Source organism: Panthera onca, chromosome X (genome assembly GCF_046562875.1).
Source record: "Panthera onca isolate mPanOnc1 chromosome X, mPanOnc1 haplotype 2, whole genome shotgun sequence".
NCBI lineage: Eukaryota > Metazoa > Chordata > Mammalia > Carnivora > Felidae > Panthera > Panthera onca.
In genome coordinates, this window is record NC_138357.1 from 120,305,575 (window position 1) to 120,326,105 (window position 20,531).

General features: G+C 44.8%; 1 protein-coding gene across 6 annotated transcripts in view; it reads right to left on the reverse strand.

Moving 5' to 3' along the window:
* Window positions 1–4,651: 4,651 nt before the first annotated feature.
* Window positions 4,652–20,531, reverse strand: part of FRMPD4 (FERM and PDZ domain containing 4) — a 683,266-nt gene continuing 667,386 nt past the window's right edge. For 5 of the 6 annotated variants that reach the window (XM_081793716.1, XM_081793714.1, XM_081793715.1 and 2 more), the window contains 6 exons: window positions 18,305–18,394; window positions 17,553–17,735; window positions 15,528–15,666; window positions 9,733–10,797; window positions 8,033–9,325; window positions 4,652–6,420 (listed from right to left, as the gene is read on the reverse strand). In XM_081793716.1, coding sequence (XP_081649842.1) covers window positions 5,096–6,420; window positions 8,033–9,325; window positions 9,733–10,797; window positions 15,528–15,666; window positions 17,553–17,735; window positions 18,305–18,394 — 4,095 coding nt within the window. In that variant the 3' untranslated portion in view covers window positions 4,652–5,095. Of the gene's footprint in view, window positions 6,426–8,032; window positions 9,326–9,732; window positions 10,798–15,527; window positions 15,667–17,552; window positions 17,736–18,304; window positions 18,395–20,531 lie in introns of all 6 variants that reach the window. The other variant, XM_081793718.1, reaches the window with a different exon arrangement.

Here is a 20,531-nt window from a genome sequence, read left to right on the forward strand (position 1 = left end):
TTGAATTCTCAAGGTTTCCAATGTTTTAAATTACCGTGTACTAAATAAATAGCAGTTTTACCATATTTTTCATGTCTCTATTATTTATAATTGACAGCAAGATAGTAATGTTTGGACAAAAATACTTTATAGGTCATGGAACAATTGTAGTTTTTTTTCTCATTGGCTCTTTTTCTTTCTTTCTTTTTTTTTTTTTTTAAGCAGGACTCACAGCCAGCCGGGAGCCCAAGGTGGGGCCTGAACTCACAACCCCAAGATCAAGACCTGAGCCAAGATCAAGAGTCAGATGCTCAACCGACTGAGCCACCGGGAGCCCATCTCATTGACTCCTAAGATCACTTTGTACATTTCTGTCTTGTTGGTCATCTTTCCAGCCCTGCACCGCCATGCGAGGTGAGGATTGCCTGCCATGCTGACCCTCTAGGAGCCCCTCCTTTCTTGAGGGATGACAAGTGATCACTCATTCTAGAATGGGTGTTCCAGCTTTGGCAAGGACCAAAGAAGCTGTTAATAGTAATTTGAATGAATGAATGGACTCATCTTGCCTCTTTAAGTGGGTGACAGAAAGGAGCCATGGATTGTTTAGTGAAAGGGCAAAATGTGCAAAGGGTACCCATCAGAATGAAGACAGTGGAAACCTTACTTGCTTAGAGGTTAACAAGAAGGCTCAGCTTCCCGAATCCCACATATCTTCACTGTCAGAGCTAATTCTGCCTAAAGTTGTGCGTGATGATGCCACAAACGGAATTCTGTTCCAGACTGTAGAGTGGAAAATGAGAACGAACACGTAGAATGAAAAAAAAAAATCAAACAGACCCACAAACAACTCAATACTTTGAAGTTAATGTGTAACAGAAAACTGAGGTGCAATGGTAAGTATAGAGGAAAGATTGGAGACAGTTCAGCTGAAGGCAGCAGGTTAATTTCAAGCTGAATGGCGACATGAGCTACGTGGGGTAATCGGTTATCTGCTTCTCTCAGTGACCCAGGATTTAATTCATTCCATTATTTGGTGCGGCGGAAACATTTGATAAAGACATGTATAGGCTTTGAAACTAAAAAGTGAGAGGGGTAGGCCGGGAACAGGTGACGTAACTAAAAAGTATCCAACTTAGTGATGTTCAAGTTCTTATGAATAAAAATTCAGTTCAAAAGCTTAGGTTCCGACTCTGATCTTTCAAAAGCAGAGAAGCTACTTCCGCAGTATAGCCTTAAAGGAAGACTTGGGATGTTATATACAGGACGTTTTATCATAGTTTTTGGACGGCCACAGGGGAAACTAGCAATGGAATCCATAAAGCCAAACTGAAAACTACTCTTCCACACCCCCCCCAACACACACAACTACTCAAACACCGCCCACCTCTATGTACCCCTACACCTCCCAAAATAGGTTAGAAAGAAACAATGTATTATGTTTGTATTTTGATCCCTATGAAGATTTCTAAGCGTTTGGAAAAGAAAATCACCAAGCATGCATGATTTGCTCATTTTTTGTTTAAAAATCCGTTAACACAATTACGAATGGGAAACCAAAGACAGCGGGCGTCTCCCATTGCCAAACCAAGAGTAATCCAGGAGAAATAAACTAGAGTGACCTCCTCAGTAGCTTAGAAGTATCATTCAGAGAATAACCGGCACTTGGAAATATATGAAAAAGGAATATAAACAAATGAAGACTGTCTTTCCTAAGACAAATCATCATGGAAGATGAAATTCAGAGCAAATTCAGGCCCAATCCACTGACTTAAAACATGCCGGAACTTTCAGGTAGAAGGGCGAATGGAGTCAGATCAACTCTGAGTCAAAATTAAACTCATAGACCCACACAGTAATACTAACATCAGTATGTATAAACCCAAAAGAAGACGCCCTAAATCGTTGACCAGGACTGTCTTTGGGGGTTGGGTTTGAAGGAATTTCCCCCTTCTTCGTTACTTCTGTAATATTTACTCGATAACATTAAGAAATTATTGATTTTTAAAAGTGTGAAAATGGGGGCGCCTGGGTGGCTCAGTTGGTTAAGCGACTGACTCTTGATCTGGGCTCAGGTCGTGATCTTGCGGTTCGTGAGATAGAGCCCCGTGTCGGGCTCTCCCTCTCTCTTTCAAAATAAATCCGTACACGTTAAAAAACACGACACTGTGAAAGTGGCATTGCAGTTCTGTTGATAAGTTCTCGTCTATAGGAAGTTCTCACTAAACGAATTGGTGTGTGAGAAGTACATATTGATTCATTATGTGATTGTGTCTACTTTTGTATATGTTTCAAAGTTTTATCATAAAAGATTAATAAAAATGATAGGCGATACACTTGGAAAACCAGGGTGGGGACTAAACACAAAGGACCTCGAGTCCAAGGAAGTTGTATTCCCAAGTTCAGTGGCCTCGCAACTCGTGTCAGTGCCACCCTACCTGCGACAAGATTTTTGCATACATGCACCAGGCATATGCTTATTAATTGATTTATTTATTTAAAATGATGTACATATACCACCGTACTATTACGCCATTATAAAACATACACAAACATAAAAAATGCTAGATAAAAAGAAACACAAGGATCATTCTAACATGTTCTTCCTACACTCTAGTGGACCTGGACCCCACTTAGGAGCCCCATGTGTAGTGAACGGGCGGGGGGGCTTGAGGTTTTCTATGTACTAAGGAGGTTGTCTATAAGAAACAGAAACGTACTGGAGCACCCATAGGTCATGGGAGATGGTTTGGAAGGACCCAGAGCTGTTTTACTGAGGCCTCTCAAAGAACTAGGATGGACTGGGAAGCTGTTCTAACTGGATAGGATTTGAACGAGGATGGCTATTTCCTTGTACGCTTCTTTTATACACATGCAACGCACATACCACACCCTGCATATACAGGCAGGAGACGATATGCATATAAAGCAAACATCCCCCATACATTATCTCGGGCAATATACTTAACGTAATGACCATGATGATAAGATCTTAACAGGAAGTATATACCCTGCCAGGTATGCCCTCATTGCGGCAAAACCTTTACACACACGATTTTACTTCCAAGTCATGACAATCCTGTGGAAATCGATTTTCATTTCACTGTAAGCAAGTTGAGACTCAGAAAAAAATTGATCAACTTTCCCAAGATGAAAGGGATAGGAAATGGCAGAGTCCAAATTTAAATCAGGAAGTTTCTGACCCCAGGCCCCGCGTCCTTAACTATTACACCATATTGCCTCCGTCGGGAATTAACAATAGTGTCCAAACCATAAGATCGTTGTGATGATCGAGTAATATATGTGATATGTTTAGCACATTGTCTGACATACAACACACATCCTATTCATGTTAGTATTTTAGTACACAGAATATTTACCAAAAATTGCCACAGTAAACACCATTAATATTTATCAATATCAAACACCAATATTTATAATTATAAGAAAATAATGTTGTATTATTTAAACATTATTTATAATAACACACATCTAAACTCCTTTTGTTTGCTACCATCTATAAATATGTGTGACTTTTGTTACTGAGTCTCTATGGAACGACTGACAAGAGACTGTGATGCCTCCTGCCCGGTAGGCTACAGAAATGAAGTATTTGCACCTGCCATACTCCCGTCATATTTTAAGGAGCCATCTACATAAACAGGAGTATGTATAGCTTAAGCACTAAATGACCCATGAAGTACATATGTACATATCAATTTTCTTTGACAACTGTGTTTCGCATCCTTTTGCTTTGACCCAGAGATACATTTTTAGACAGAGGACAGTTCTGAAAACTCCTTTGCATTCCATCGGTTTTGCCTACAGTGGTCAAATTTACCACTTGTCTTTCCACAACTCCCCCCCCCCCCCGCCCCAGCTTTCATATTTCAATCTACCAATCCAAATTAGAACATTCGCTAAATGCTTTATTTATTCATCCTGGCTTCCATATTAGAGGAGCCATCTCTCCCTGATTTTCTGGAACACTCCAGATTTGAAACTGTCCCAGTGGTAGGCTGGAATTTCAAATTTGGTTGGAAGCATCGGCCCCTATAGAGGTGACGCACGAAGTTCTATGCCTTGACTCACATGACTGGATCTGCACTTACTATGATGATCACTGAATGTTGCTTTCTGTAATTTTGCAAATACTTCACTAAATGTTCTGTCGCTCTTAATGGAATTCTACGTCTCACGGTTGAGTTGGGGTGGGGAGGAAGATGATGTCTTTGGTTTATATATTTTGACATTTAATCAAAGGAGATCTCTCTTTTCATCAAACATTTTAATTTTGACATTATTCCTTTCATTTTACGTAATTAGATAATCTCTAACTCTAGACATTTTACCTAGGAACCTGCCCATCATTACTTCTGTTCTTTTGGGGAAATATTTTAATTATAGAAACATCATGAAGAGCATTTGTATTGACACAATAGAATCCGCCCCCACCCCATTTCTAGCCCAAATGGCATAAGCGAAAATTAAATTTCATGTAGGATTCTTGGAAGAAAGCATCAGATAACCAAACACTATGAGCAAAAAATTAATTTATTATATATATTCTCTAATAATTCATAATAGCTTCTCAGATTTTAAATGTCTTTCTGCTATTTCCAATGCTTAAAAATCATAATTTTAAAACATAAGTACTGATTTATATACATTGTGGTCTTTCTCTCTCCCTCTTTCTTTCTTTCTCTCTCTCTCTTTCTTTCTTTCTCTCTCTCTTTTTAACTTCTAAGTATGAATGATATGGTCTCCAAGTATCTGCTTGGAAGGAAAGGGGAGAGGATTCATTGTTCTGCTCTAACACGGTTTTGCTGAGAATTTAAAATTTCACATCATATACCTGGAGTTTCAACTATACGAAAAATAGCCAAATGTCATCACTTTCTTGTATATTTCTTTTACGTATATATATGTATAATATAAACAGAATACATCTGATTAGTACATTTCAACATTTCATCAATGTGACTTTTATCTCCTATTTTATATAAAATAACAAAATATACAGAGAGAAGAAAGGAGACGTCTGTTCATCGTACACATAAAGTAAATAAAAGTTCATGTATGGCTTTGCAAAGGTAGATTATGATGTGACTTTCATATTTTATTTATTTAAAAGCATCTTGAGAGAACGTGTTAGTGTGCTTACGAGGGCGGCCATGGTGGTTGAATGTCGCGCCGAGAGTCCAACATTAGGATCCCCAGTGGTCTTTCCAGTGGCTGCCTCTGCAGCTTTCAGGAGACAAATGTAGTTTATGACCACTTCATTGATCTTCGCTACGATTTCCTGCCGCTGCGTTTCTGAGTTCACGACTTTAACTAATCGCATGCAAGCTTCCGTTAGGCAACAGAGCACTTGAAAGCTGGAGGTCATAGCTAGAAGCATCTCCTCTGGGCTTTTCTCGGCCATAGCCATTTTCCTACAGGCACTTCCCAACTGTCTGGACTCGATGGATAACAGTTGCTTGTACTGAGAAAGCGTAAGGTCATATGCCTCAGGGCGTGACTCCTCTCTCTTTCCCTTCGTTGCCCTGACGAGGCAGAGCAGCTCATTGGCATCATTTTGGGCTGCGAGGAACCCATCAGGCATTGCGTATGTGCTCTCTTTTAGGGCATTTATTCTTGCAATCCGGGCATCAAAGGCCAGGTTGCTGAAGTCCGCGTCGTCTGGGCCACTCAGCTCTTCCGCCCAGACCTTTAGCACTGAACCTCTGGTCAGCTCCCCTCCTTGCTTCTGAATGCCAACAGCCAGGGGCGGGCTGATTGGTTCTGGCATGGCTTGAGTCATCTGTGGTCGAAAGAGGCAAGCGACCCGGCGGGTGGCCTCTCCCTCCTCTTCATCCTCATCACCGTCTTCCTCCTGCCCTCGGTTCAGGAAGCAGTAGCTGAAAGGTCCCCGGCATCTCCAATTGCTGCCTTCCAGCTTGCGCAAGGGTAATGTCCTATACAGCTTTGAGTCTTTGTGAGCCACCGGGGACCTTCTGTGAACTTTTCCCTCAGAGCTAAAGAACATCGAGCTTTGGGAAAAACTTTTGGTGAGCTTCTTCCCCAGGGGGAGTTCTGCTCGCCTTTCTGAACTGGCCTCCTGTGCTTCTGTGATACCTGGACACTTTAAGCTGACCGCACCCTTGGTTCTCTCCTGGAAGGTCTCCAAACCTACAGATCCCGAGAGGATACTGCTGCTACGTCTCAGAGCCCTCTGGCTGGGGGGTGTTCCGAGGCTCCCCCCTCTCAGATCCAGTGGCCGCCAGTTCACAGCCTCTCCGTATGCCAGATTTGCTTGGGAGAAATCATTAGGGTCTTGATTTGGAATTGGCACCTTTGATTCCGAGTGAATGTTGGATGGTAGCAGGATGGGATCAGCTTCAGGATGTTGAGACCAAGCTGAAGGCATGCCTCCTCGTCTCTCCTTCCCAGGCTCTGTCAAAGCTACACTAGGGGTAGCAGAAAAACAGAGAGAATCATTAAGCATCTCATGGGTGGTCATTTTCACTGAACCTCTATGTGATGGCTGTCATTTCCCAAGGATGTATTCTAGAAGGGCTACAATTCGTCAGGATCACCCTCCTTTTCAAGGACCGCCTCCTGAGCTCTCCTAAGATTTCCATTTCAGTACATTTCAAGAAATACTAGGAATCTGCTATTTCCGAAACGACTCATTTATTTGGAATTGTCTAGCCATCACAATCATTTTCAGAAACAATGGCATTTCATGACTTCCTTGTCCCCGGTATTTACCTGTCAGTGCTTAGACACATAATTAGAAAACACACATCCTAGACCTCCTAGACCTCCACTATTCCAACATATTTATGACATACAAGTTCATTTCAAGGGAGTTAGGTTAATCCTGGTATTAGTTACCTTTTTTTTTTTTTAAAGTGGTCTAATTTAATTAATGTGCACTAAATAAGGTCAACTTTTCAAGAGGACCCCAGGGGTTGGCCTGGTACGGGGTTTGAAGCAGAGACCCTGGGCGAGTTGCTCAACTTTTCTCAAAAAAGTGGTCACGTGAAGAACACATTTCCGTCTCACAGAATTTTTGTGAGAAGAGGTAAGTTTGGTGAAAGCTCTTTGTAAACCAGAAAAGATTAAACAGTGTGCTTAAAGGCCATTCAAAGACGGGTTTCCCAAGGCAGGTGACGCCAGTGGCGGGTGTCGTGAAAGCAGATAATCTTAAAAGGGGGGGAATGGAAGCGAACCAATGTAAGATCTCACTACCACCTACTGACCTAATACGGAAGAGATATTACTGATATACTCTGATATTTGAGAGGATGAAAGAACATCTGTTTTTGCCACGTGATGGCTGGCCAAGTGGATCGGTGAGAGGACTATGTCCCCACCAAGTTACAGCATGGTGTAGACGGACACAGAAGGTGACTGTGTTCTTGTTTCTCCCTGTGTCTATATCTTACGATTTCGCAGAAAACAAGGCAACTCATCACGCGTACCCCGAAAGACTTCCTGACACCAAAGTGTGCCAGATACTTCAGAATATGTCTTTAAGAGAGTCTTACAGAGGAGGGAGGGATCTGTTAAGTATTGCTGAAAGGAAAACAGTCTTCCCAAGCTCCTTCCATCTCCCTGCAACCCCGCTCTATTATCCTTCCTTGCCTCTCAATAACGAAAGGGCAAAAGTAGAAATGTGAGGTGTTGAGAAGGAAATCAAACGTTTGTGACTCTACGTAATACTGTCTTGCAACTAGAGACACTGCTGAGCATCGAGCGCTGCTGAAAATCTACATTTAGGATTTAGAAAAAACATGATCGCTCCCTTCAGTGTTTGAAAGCAAGCACGGAGCAAGGTTCTAAAGAGCAAATGCCATTTCCACTGCTGTTCCAGACCTAGAAACTTCAGTATTGACTAAACACTGGGGGATCGATGAGGGACACTTAACCTGGCCATAGCTCTGCAACCTTTCAAAAACAATTCTAACTTTGACTTTTCGTCCAAACTTTATATTTTTCGGTTTGTTGTGAATCTGGTTTACAGGCTTCGGGCGTGCAGTGCAAAGCGCTAAATCCATCATTGCTGTACCTGTGGTTTCCTTAATCTTGGGGAGCCGATGACATCCATCTCTCAAAGTGCCAAACAGGGGTTCCGCATTAATAGCTGTGTGCAGAGCGGGCACTGTCATCCGCGGACACATCCCTTCTGCCTGTGGGTGCAATTCCTTGAAGGTGGCGCCATGGTTGGGAAGCCCAGCGGCTCTCTCCTCCGCAGGAACATAACCCATGCCTTTCCCCGCAGTCTCGGGAATCAGGTGCTTCCCCATGGAGGGGCAGAGGGGGGACTCCACAGGTGTGGGACAGGTGCTGCTGCTACTGCCTGTGCCACAGCCTGCGTCCACCGAAGAGCCTTGAGAGCTCTGTAGAGAAAAATGGCACTCGCTTGGTAACGATGACATCCGCTTGGCCAGGTGGTAGTCACAAAGGCGGGCCACGCTCTCCTCCGCCTCAGGAAGCTTGGAAGGATGGTCACAGGTAGACGGGTCAGTATCCCCTGGGTCGTCTAAGTCTTTGGCTGAAGATACACAGGTCACGTCCGTTAAGAAGTGGTCCCGCTGGCCAAGTCCTGAAACCTCACCGGCTTCTCCGTCAGGAGCCCCTTCCTCCTTCTCTTCCGCCTCCCTCGTCCCCAGACCGGAAGCTCTTGGAAATGTTATCCCGGCTGCCGCTTCCAATCCACTTTTCTCAGCCACTGCCCCCTCGGTGGCCACATACCATCTTTGGCTGTCCTTGCGAAAGGCAGTTCTTTCCAGGTTAAAAGTGCTTAGGTGTTGTTGACTGTCCCTTGAAGACACAGTACCAAATTTACCTTTGGCGTCCTCCTCTGCCTCAGCTGTTTTGGTCCCCTGCTGTTTCTTCCCTGGCATGTTCCCACTAGGGGGTGCCTTCCCCTCCCCGTCGGCCAGCTTGCTTTTCCTTTTGCTGGTGCACGAGTACACCACCGACCCCATGTGCAGTTTGCTGAAATAGTCAGTGACCGACTTGGTCTCCATGGTTTCGGGCTCCATCTCCATGGGGTCTGGGTGAAGTATCTGCTTGGAAGGCACAACTTTGGGCGGGAGGTCGGTCACCGGACGGGCGGCCAGGGCGTGCGAGGACTTGGGAGGCAAGCCCCCAGCGGGGGTTTTGGAGGTGGGGAACTCCGTCTGCTCTTCTGCAAGGGGGTGGTAGCCTTCGTGAGCGGCCAAGAACATGCGGGAGAGGCTTTCTGACTGCTTCTGCGCTGTGGCCAGTTCAGAGCTCTCAGTCATTTCGGAAGAGTTAGTCTCATTGCCCGAGTCTGACGAAGACTCGGGACTATAAGCCCGCAAGATGGCTACACCTGCATGCCGTGAAAAACAAGAACCGATTAATGGAGGCGTCAGAGGCACTAGGAGACACGTAAGAAAATGGGACTCGTTATTATTAAAAAAAAACCACAAAACACCAGAAACCAAAAACCAAAAACCAAAAACCAAAAACCAAGTTTCTCCCTTTTCAGTAAGGACTTTGAGTTTATTGCACAATTGTTCCACAAATGGGGGGGGGGGGGGGGATGTGCTACATATTAAAAAAAAGTAACAAAGGAAACCACATACATGAAAACCCCACGATGGTAGTTTCTGCCCACTTATGAAATGGGACATGTGTGAAATGGACAACAGCACATAACAGGACTCCAAGGGTAAATGGCTTGAGAGGATGAAATGCAGGGTTATCAGTGAATAAATGTAACAATCGTGAAAGAACCTGAATTGTCACTGGTCTGCTGTTCCTCTGACACGGACAGAGCTTCTAGAGCTTCGAGCGTGGAAACCACGGTGTTACCCAGGCCCTTCTCACACTTCCCCTCGGCGCTGGTGGGCACAGCGTCAATGAGGGACACAGGGATCTCGTCATTTTGCAGACTCCTGCCTGGCTCCTTGTCCTCGAGGAAGGAGGCGGCCTGGCTCTGAGAGTCCTCCTCGTCTGAACTATCTCTGAAGCCAGGTGGGGGCGCGGCGATGGCCATGTTCAAGGAACGCAACAGGAAGTCATCCTCGTTGTCATCCCCTTCTGGAGGGGGCAGGGACGTGAGGTCAATGATGTCATCACTGGACCCAGACAGGTTGAGGATGGCCGGCTGGCTCATCGCTCCTACCACGAGGTCCTCCTCACAGCTCACCTCGTCCTCATCCTCCGCGTCATCGGTGTTCTCGGCGTAACAGATGTCGTGCAGGAGGGGTTCCTCTATCCCCTCGGCGGCCTCAAAGTGTTTCACGTCACCTATGTTTGCATAAACAGAATTTGCCACAAACTGGATGCTCTCCGCATCCGGGGCGAGATCCAGGCCCTTCATATCGTTGGCACCGCTGATGTAAAGATTCCTTTGCTTCTCCAGCAGTTCTGGGCTCTCCTCCAATAGTCTTTCGTAGCCAAGAGTCGGGGGATTCCTACCGTCATCCAAGGCAAGATCTCCGAAAATAAAGGACACTTTAGCTCCTCTCGGAGACTCCTGTGCTTTCTTCAGAGCGTCTGGTCCCGAGAGGGTCAACAGGGACCGCTGAGTGAGACTTCTGTAGTCTGCCTCACACGGAGCATCTCCCGGCTGGGTCAGTGGCTGGTTGAGTTCATCTGGGTTATAGGTGTTGTCTAGATACAGGTGCCGGTGGTCTTTGGGACACAAGGCACCATCCGTAATATCAACCGTTTTCTGTTTTGAATCTATATATGTTATCTGGGCTTCTTGTTCCCCTTCGCCAATAAAGGTGGTCATCTGGGGTATACAGTTCCAATCTGGGCCAAGGAGGTTATGCTTTCCTTTATTTTCAGTTCCTAAAGAGAAAGAATCAGGCAAAGACACGTTACTGTGAGACCTGATTTCTTAATTTAATGGCTTGTAGCATCACTTTTGTAAATACCGTTATTCAGCTTCCCAGATATGGTACCCGTCAACTTAGGCGTCAGGTGTAAGGATTTCTTGGTCATGAGAACCGACATTACCAAAATTGATCGCGCATGAGACACAACCGCTATTTGATCAAACAGAATACCATCCGAGAATAGGGAGCTACAGCTTAATCCCACGTGACTCTCGGTTCTATTATTAGAAGACCTCATTTATGTCTGTGAATGGGAACATATAACATGTCTTTAAAAATCCATAAAGGCGATAGTCTAATAGGCTGTTATTCCAGAAAACAGATTCTCCTTTTCGTTGTAAAGTGAGATCTAATGTTGCCCACTTCGTAGAGGAAGATGTTGGGCTTTTTCCTTATCGAGTTAAGAGAAAGTCAAGGAGCCTGAGACTTCTGCCACACATTTTAGGAAATATTGCAATGATGATGTAATAATGTTATAATAAAAATGATCTAATATACACATAAAAATATAATGTAGTCATATTGTAATGATAGCATAAAACCTCTATCTTGAGACTTTTTATATCCTAGCGGGTGTTAATATATTCACGTATAAACGTCAGCATGGATGCCTGTATGTGTGGGCGCATGCATGCATGTACGATGCGTAAGTTGGGACGCCACAGGTAATGCACTCCTTTCTATTTTTTTTAAGGAGATTTTTTTAAATGTTTATTTCTTTACTTTGAGAGAGACAGAGAGCTCGAGCAGTGGAGGGGCTGAGAGAGAGGGAGACAGAGAATCCCAAGCAAGCTCCGTGCTGCTAGTGCATAGCCCAACGCGGGGCTCAATCTCATGAACCATGACATCACGACCTGCTCTGAAACCAAGAGTAGGATGCTTAACCGACTGAGCCACCCAGGCACCCTGCCTCTCTGCTATTTGTAAACATAGTTAATAGTTTGGCTGATTTCAATTTTTATTTGGAACATGAGAACTCCCGAAGATTTGTTGGATGTTCCCGTGAATGAAAATTGCAAAACCCTAATTTAAAAAGCATGGTTTTGTTTGTTCCTCAGGGGTCTCCCAATAGGGAATTTTGATGTGGAGAGTTTGCTCTGAAATTTAATAAGGAAATTTAATGAGGAAGTGTTAGGGCCACATAATCTCCCATTAGTACCCTCAAATCGCCCCCTGGCCCAAGTTTGGATGATACTGACATCGAATGTACAAGGCATATGGGGAAAAAAATCAGTTTTACTGGAGACGTTTTCACTCCCTTCGCCCCCCAGTTATACACAATAAACTCAATGCTGAATGTTGTTCCAAGTCATTTGCTAAACGCATTTATTTTCATGAATAGCAAGAAAGATATACTTTCGAAGGCACTGAGCTACACAAGAGCCCTATTTACATGTTACCTTATAATCAATATTCCTATGGGGGTTCGGCATTGTTTTATGAACGATTTCGATTAGGACTGTGTGCAGGGGGTGTATGTGTGTGTGGACGCACACGCTCGTGTATGTCGGGAAGGTAAATTGCTGGGAGAGGGATAGTAGTTTAGCGAAGCTGTGACAGGGCTCTAGGTTTAAACTTGTGGTTGGCAAAATTTGCCTGTAAAGGGGGGGCTAGGTAGTAGACGTTTCAGGTTTTGTGGGCCAAGTGCTCAGTTGAGCAACCACTCAACTCTGCCATGGGAACGCGAATGTAGCCATAGATGACGCATAAACAAATGCATGGAGTAGGTTGAATGGTGGCCTCTTCAAAGATATAGCCACTCTGTGAGTATGACCTTCTTGGAAAAAAGAGCCTTTGCAAGTGTAATTCAATTATGGACCTTGAGAGGAGTTCATCCGGATTATCCGTGTGGGCCCTAAATCCAATGACAAGTGTCCCTATAGGAGAAAAGCAGAGGGAGATTTGGGCCCCACAGAAAAGCAGGGAAGGCCATGTAAAGATGGAAGAGGCAAGAAAAGGTTCTCCCCTTGGGACTTTGGAGGGGTATGGCTCTGCCACTGCCTAGGTTTTGGATCAGTAGCCACCCAAACTGTGAGAGAATGAGTTCCTGTTATGTTAAGCCCCAGGGTTTGTGCCAATCTGTCACGGCAGCCCTAGGAAACAAATACAATGTGCATGGCGAGTACCAATAAAACTTTATTTATAAGAACAAGACTTGATCCATGAGCCATCGTTTGCCAGCTTCTGCTTCAGTATAACATGAAAGCTGAATAGGTCAGCAGGCTAAAACAAGTTAATAGATACTTACTCAGACCCTCCTAATGCACAGGGGTGCATAGATATGTGGGTTCAGGGACTTTGAAAGTAATCCAAGTAATCAAAGATTAATTTTCAAGATGGGGAAGAAACGCAGGCTTACTGTTCTTTGTTAGAGATCTTGACTAAGGTCTGATCAATTTGAGACAAGAAAATACTCAATCTTGGCTTCCTTCTAGAAGGGCGTAGGGACTTGGCTTTTGGGATGATTTTAGAGACACAGAAAGATGTGTGTTAGGAACTGGGGTCTATACCAGGGCCTGGTTTCCCATAAAGCGGGGGGGGGGGGGGGGGGGAGGGGGGCGGTGCGGACCAGGGATGAACTGGTCTAAACAGACTTCACGCTCTATACTTTTTGGGTCTCAGGGGGAGTTTCTGAAGAGGAGAGTGAATTTGCCACCATCAGAGGATGCGAATCCCCTAGCTATTTGGGGCACACGCCCTCACCCTCATTCTCAGTGTAGAGAATGGGGAGAGATTGCTGAAAGGTTGAAGTTCCATTCCTTCCCCATGGGGATAAGCTTTTGCCCCTCAAAATTTGATGAAACATTACATTGTGAGCCACTATAAACTGGACAGAACAGGAGCCCTTGTTCCTGTGACTGCTTTTGAAATGGTGGATTTCGTTTTCTTCATGCACCTGGACAATCTTAAGAGTCCATGAGGAAAAGGTTTGACTTTCAAGATAAACTCGCAGATTTGAAAATAGAAAGCCGAAAACCGGTTTTCCGAACAAAAGGATGGCGTTACCCCACTGAACTGATCTTCGCAATTTCCCAGGCCAGCGGTGAATTGTCCACAATCTCCTAGCTCAGTGAAAACGCGTGATCCCACAAATGTTCACCACCAACGCCAGCGCCCTCTCGCCACCACCTTTTGGTTCCTTCCCCGTCACTTTCACGCTCAAGTATTTCCACTCCTGCTTCCCTGCCAGTTGTTGACAGAAGTACTGGGCATCCTTCTGGGTGTGGTGCGGAACTTTCTTCCTAACCCTTTCCTTGCAAGCTAGGTTCCCAATTCCGATGTTACAACTGAGAAAACCCAGACATAGAGAAATAAAATAAAAGAAATAAATGAACAAAGAAACAGACAAACAAGCAAATAAATGACACTCCTAGGTGGGGCTGGATCACATCTGGTTATAATTCGAAGTTGCCTTCTGGCATGCTTTGTCTACCTCTCTCTGTTTCTCTCAGGTTTCCCTTTTCCTATGAGTGTTTCCACCTGACCAGCCATCATCACAAACTGGGCACAAATCTGTTGGGTTGCGTGTGTCTATCAATAACCTGCAATCTATTTACGGAATAATCATTTATGTTTTCTGCTAAGGCTACAGGTGAGAGGATTTTCCTACCCCCCTCTCTCTTTCAGAAACAGTGGCAATGGAATTTGTTCTTAAGAATTTCCCTTTCTTTTAAAAGAAACCCTGATTATAATTTTTTTAATGTTTATTTTTGAGAGAGAGAGAGCACAAGTGGAGGAGGGGCAGAGGGAGGGTGGGCGGACAGAGGGATCCGAAGCGGGCTTCATGATGACAGCAGCGAGTCCGATGTGGGGCTCGAACTCACGAACTGCAAGATCGTGACCTGAGCCGAAGTCGGGCGCTCAACCGACTGAGCCACCCTGGCGCCCCATGATTCTAAGTTTGTCATGGGTCAGCAGCTCTGGTTTGAATGCTAGTGTCTGTCCATCAGCCACATTTACTGGGTGTCCACTGTAGATGTAGGAAAATAATCAGACACTAAAGAAAAAAAAATCTAAAACAAATGAAAACCACCCACCCTCAAAGCAACCCTTAACACTGCAGCCCTCCTTGTCCTCACTCGTGAGCTATCTCATCCTGTCAAGTGGCTGAACTTGTCTGAGGCCTTTGCCATCTTCCTGCTCCCCCTACAGAGCTAAGGTGGCTGCTGGGGTCCCATCTACAGGCCCAAGTCCAAGTGCTGGGTGATATCCAAGTCCTGTTGGTAGAGCTCCCAGGATCCCGGATGTAAGTCTGATGTAGGAGGAGGTGCCCAGACACTGAGGCCTAGGGCCCCTTAAGGAGGGACAAGCCCTAAAGGTGGGGGCTCGTAACTCCTGCTGGGCATCCTGCCATTAGTTCTCTGCATCCTGACTTCTGTAAGAGCGAGGCAGTGAAAACTCAGTCATAAAGACAGATGTTTACTCCCTTCAGAATAAGAAAATCACTGCCTTTGAAACATATTCCCCAGCACTTCTGAGTGATGTGTAAAATATGACGGAAAAATCGACATTTTCATTTAAAACATTAGACCATATCAGAATTGTCTGAAGGCTTTTGCATTAAATTTGGACACTAGATTTTTGTAGGAGTACCATTTTAACTTTTCGAGATACATCCTTATTGTGGTCAGGTGGGGGGGGGGAGGGGAGGGTCAGTGCTTTGTGAGTTCAGGAAGAGAGTACCTGTTTCCTGGGTCCCTGTGTTTTTCTTATTGGCCATGTTAAATATTGACCTCCTGGAATCCACAAGTAGCCGGTAGTAGCCAGCGGTTAAGCAGGCCAGGTTCATGGCATCTGATGATTCCATCAGGAGCGTGATGGGCTACGCAAAAGAGAATATTTTGGTTACTGCGCAATCGTGTCATCGGACAAACACGAGAGGTCAGAAATCACGCCGAGAGCCTTACTGAAACACATTTAGGTGACACCATCTTGAAAACACAGGCATTTTGAATCTTTTCAAGTAATATGGGAATGGGAGGAAAAAAGGTAACATTGGTCTCGTTTCCAAATAGTTAACATTTTCAGACTTGATAGTTAAGGAGTCAGTTACCAAATGTGAACCCATGATCTGGGGGCAAAAAAAAAAAATAAATAAAAAATAAATCACAGGAAGATTAAGTTTGGGTTCATAGTGAAAATTAGTGTTGAAAAGAAGTAAAAATTCCAGCGGAAATTACTTCTAAGACTGAACGAAAAGTGACAAAAAGGTCCAGGAAAAGGAAGCTTGTAAAAGAAACTGCAAATTCACAGGAGAGGAAAACAGAGGTGGGAGTTAAGAAAAGGCCTTGCTAAAACCTTCTGGAAACAATGAGGTTCTCATGTAATTGGAGAGGAGTCCTGGGCATATGGTGAAGGAAGTGTTCAGTTGAAGCATTCATTCTCGTTGAATTAGAAAGGATGACCGACTGGTCTGTTCTTGTTGAAGGAGAGAGAACTTGAGAGAGGAACAAGGGAGCAAGACAAAAGCCGACACCCAGAGACACACAGAAACGTCCGCGACTGGCTCTTGCTTTCATTCCCGGGTAGAGGATCCTGGCCAGGTCTGATGGCCCTGGCTATGGAATCTAACTTCCCACGAAAAGCCCACATATTACGTGATGAACTGCCTTCTCTTTCCATTTCAGGGGAGGTCTCCCCTCAAGGCACCCCACGATTCTTTCACGTAAGCAGGAAACCACTGGTAGGGTCTTGCCACCTACTTCCGTCGGGCCAGATTATCCCGTTATCAGGTATGTGATGACTGCATCCGATTTCACTCTTTCTCCTACTCTTTTTCCACGGGGGGCGGGGCATTGTTCTTAGCATCTTTGCTCGCAGACGGGGCCAGGCATTCCAAATCTGTTCTTGTACTTCCACTGTCATGGAGTCAACCGGAGACCTGAAGTCAGCCCATGAAATGCCACGAGCCGTGGCCACCATGACTGAGCTCCATACTCTCCCTTCCAGGGTCACTTCTTCCTGCTGCAGAGGACACTGAGGCTTCTCAGTTTGCTGTGTAGACAGAGCCCTGGTGGGAGGGGGTCCTCCCCACCTGTTCTCACAGCACTCCCCCTGGTCCACGCCGTTTCCTTTTCTCCATGGAAACACAGCCACGTTACCGTGGCCCAAATCCAAGGACTTGTCTACTACTGGGACAAGAAGGTAGGGACAGGGGACCCGGATTATTTCCTATCAATTTCCTGTTTCTGGAATAAAGTTCTCCCCTTTGACGACAATCTCAGATTATTATTTTAAATGGAATGGCCATGACATTCATAGGGCCCGATGTGCTGTCGGTACTAACTGCTACACCACAAAAAGACAGACTGACTGAAATACTCAGCTTTTCCCAAAGAATAAACACATACGGACTCAATCTGACAAAAGGGAATGGGAGCTCTAAATAAAGTTGGGAAAAATCTCCCTGACTCTCTGTACATGAATATTCTAGAAGGTTAGCAGGGAAAAATCTCCCCATTCTCTGTGATTCATGTACTCTGTCCTCAAATCACACAGCTCTTTACTGAGGGCTGGAGGCCTCAGGCCCAGGTTGGGTGGATTTTCGTCCCTCCCAACCCACCCCCTACCGCCCCTGCCACCCCTCACCTTGTCACATTTCCGATCCTTTGCACGCACTGAAATTTTGACTGCTTTGTAAATATCAGCGGTGTTCTCACAAATGAGCTGTTCAGATCGAGGCCCTGTGTCAACATCTGAAAGACTTACCTTCACATCCAACACATGGAGCTCTACCCTCACCAAGCTTTCTTCCTCGGTAAACATCTCGATCCTGTTGACGTGGCTGAAGTCAGCTAAAAGAGCCACCAGATTGGTTTTGGTGTTTATGACATGGCTTATGCCATATCGGGGCCCCACCAGGAGAGTCACTTCTGAGCGCTTTTCTGCCTGCTGAGAGATAGTGACAAAAATATAAAAGTTCTAGACCTCTAAAGCACCACGCAGAGTTGAACCTGAGAATCTGTTCTTATAAGATTACATTTTCTTTAGACAGGATTTTTCGGTGATATTGCACCAAATCATCCAATTAGAAGAACCAGACATTATGATTGCATCGAGACTCTGCTAAATTATGAATAATGTAGAAAGCAAATGTTATCATAGCACATATTTTCGTAATCATGAGACACTTCTAGAAATGGGGATTTTTTTTTTTTTTTCATTTTTAATAGGAAAGCAACTTCTGGCCCAATGATTTAAAACAAGGCCATTGCTAGCGTGCATGAATTCTCTCGGTTCTTCATGTTTCTTTTTCTAGGGCATTCTGCAGCAGCGTTATCTGGTTTAACATTTCTTCTCATAGTTTCAGACTGTGGTGCAGTCGATTAGAAATGAAGGCTGGAAAAGATTCACAGCTGATTTGCTTTTGTCATCAAAGGCAGCTCATCCAAGACAGCCTATGGCAGTGACATTTTGCAGGCTTCTGTGGCTTCCAAGAGAAAGCAAGAAAAAGCAATTACCACTAATGTTGCCTTGAACACGCGACCCCCGTACAGTCGAAGATCACTGAGGAACTTGAGATAATGGACCTTGGCTTGCAGTGCAGAGAGCTGAGGAGAGAAAAGAAACCTCAGGTGTTAATTCCATTGGGGGTGGGTCTGTTTCTGCTGGAGACCAGCTAAAAACAAGGGCAAACCCTGATGCTCTTACTACCAACAGATGGGGTGAGACAAGGCCTCTTCATAAGGAGTCAAAGTAAATTGCTGTGTATTTGGTGTCGTGAGAAAGGGCTGCAACAAGAAATCCAGATTAAAACCTTTTTATGTGGGGGGAAGGCATTGGCGGTGGGGTGGTAGTGAGGGGAGCATGGGTCATGAGCATGGACATACTGGGCCAGGGTGCTCAACAAATGAAAACAAGATGGTAAGTTTTCCCACCGAACCATCGGTCATCGGGGACTCCAAGAGTCCAGTGGTGCTTTCCAATCGCGGGTAGGGACGGGGCGGGCTCCGTCCAGGAGACTCACCTGTACACAGAGTTTGGGGGAGCCGTTTTGAACACATCATAAAAAAAGTGCTGGATTGTAGGGGTGACTGGATGGCTCAGTCGGTTGAGTGATCACCTTCGGCTCAGGTCATGATCTCATAGTTCGTGAGTTCGAGCCCCGCATTGGGCTCTGTGCTGGCAGCTTGGAGCCTGGAGCCTGCTTCAGATTTTGTGTCTCCCTCTCTGTCTGCCTCACCCCCGCTCGTGCTCTCTCTCTCTCTCTCTCTCTCATCTCTCAAAAAATAAAATAAAACGTTAAAAAATTTTTTTAAAAAATACTGGAATATTAACTATACCAAAATGCACTACCCTTCATGCAATTGTTAGCACTGTTCAGTCATCCTACTTCCTTCAAAAGCCCAAAGCATTTTGCAAATCGATTTGAAAGCAAACCACTTACTCTTGGCCAGAAAAACTGACCTTTATAGAAAAACAGTGATGAATAGATCTTAGAGCAGTTATCCCAATTATTACAAAACCAGTGGGCCATGCATGAAAAAAATCATATCAAGCCAGTTAAAAAAAAAAAATTAGCTTTGGGCCAATCAGAACAGAAATTAAAAAAAATCTTTCGGGTTTACGTTTATTTATTTAGTCATCTCTACACCCGACGGGGGGCTCAAAATCACAACCCCGAGATCAAGAGCCTCATGTTCTACCGACTGATCCACGCCGTCCAGCTCTATTTCCGTGAGCGGAATGATCACAGAAACGAGGAAGTAAGGCAATGGTGGCTGATAGCGTGTCGAACCCGATTTTACCTTTTAAAAAGCCATGGGGTGAGGAGGGAACAGAAATAAGTACGTTTCAGCCAGTAAAAATGATTTATCAGAGTTACCCACGTTTCTATGGCCAGTATCAATTGTTAAGTGTTCTGGGTTGGTTTCCCTGCTTCCAGTTTTATAAGGCCAGTATTTTAAGGTTCCCCTTTCTGGTTCTTGAAACCTTTTGCTTTCGATTCCCTATGAACATAACTCTCCATTCTGACCAACAATCTATTTGAACGCGGCCTTTGTGTTTCTTCTGATTAAAAAAAAAAAAAAAAAGGACAGAGATTTTAACAGTAATGATGGTGAATGGTAGAAATAATTTTATCTTCCCTTCAAAAGTAAGATTTAATTCAGTGGTTGTCAACCAGGGCCGATCTTGTTCCCCAGGGCACATTTGGCAATGTCTGGAGACATTTTTCTTTGACATAACCGAGGGCATCTTGGGGGCAGAGAGCAGGGATCAGCTGAATACCACACAATGCGCCGGAACACCCCCCTCCCCGCAAAGAATGATTCCAAATGCCAACAGGGGGGGTGGGGGTAGAGAAACCCGGGTGTAAATACCGCGGTGTCTGGTCACAAGGACCCTTGCTGCCTGCTGTGCATTTAAGCTGGTCTGCGTGGTAAGCGGGAGCCTGATGGGATGGGAACTTGCAATCCTATTCTCTAATCACAAGGTCTTAGTGGCTATGCAAGGTTCTCTTGCACGCACACGTGAATGTGCACACACTCGGTACAAGAAGGAGTCCGTAGCTTACAAGAAATAAATAAGTTTCCAGAAGAACACTTAGTTGTCACTAGTCTTAGAAACAGGTTAATAGTCAAAAAAAGGCGGGGGGGGGGGGGGCGCTGGGGTTATACAGTGTTACTGCTTCTGAAAAAGTGGTACTAAGTATTTTATTCACGGGCTAATTTTAAACATTTTTAAAAA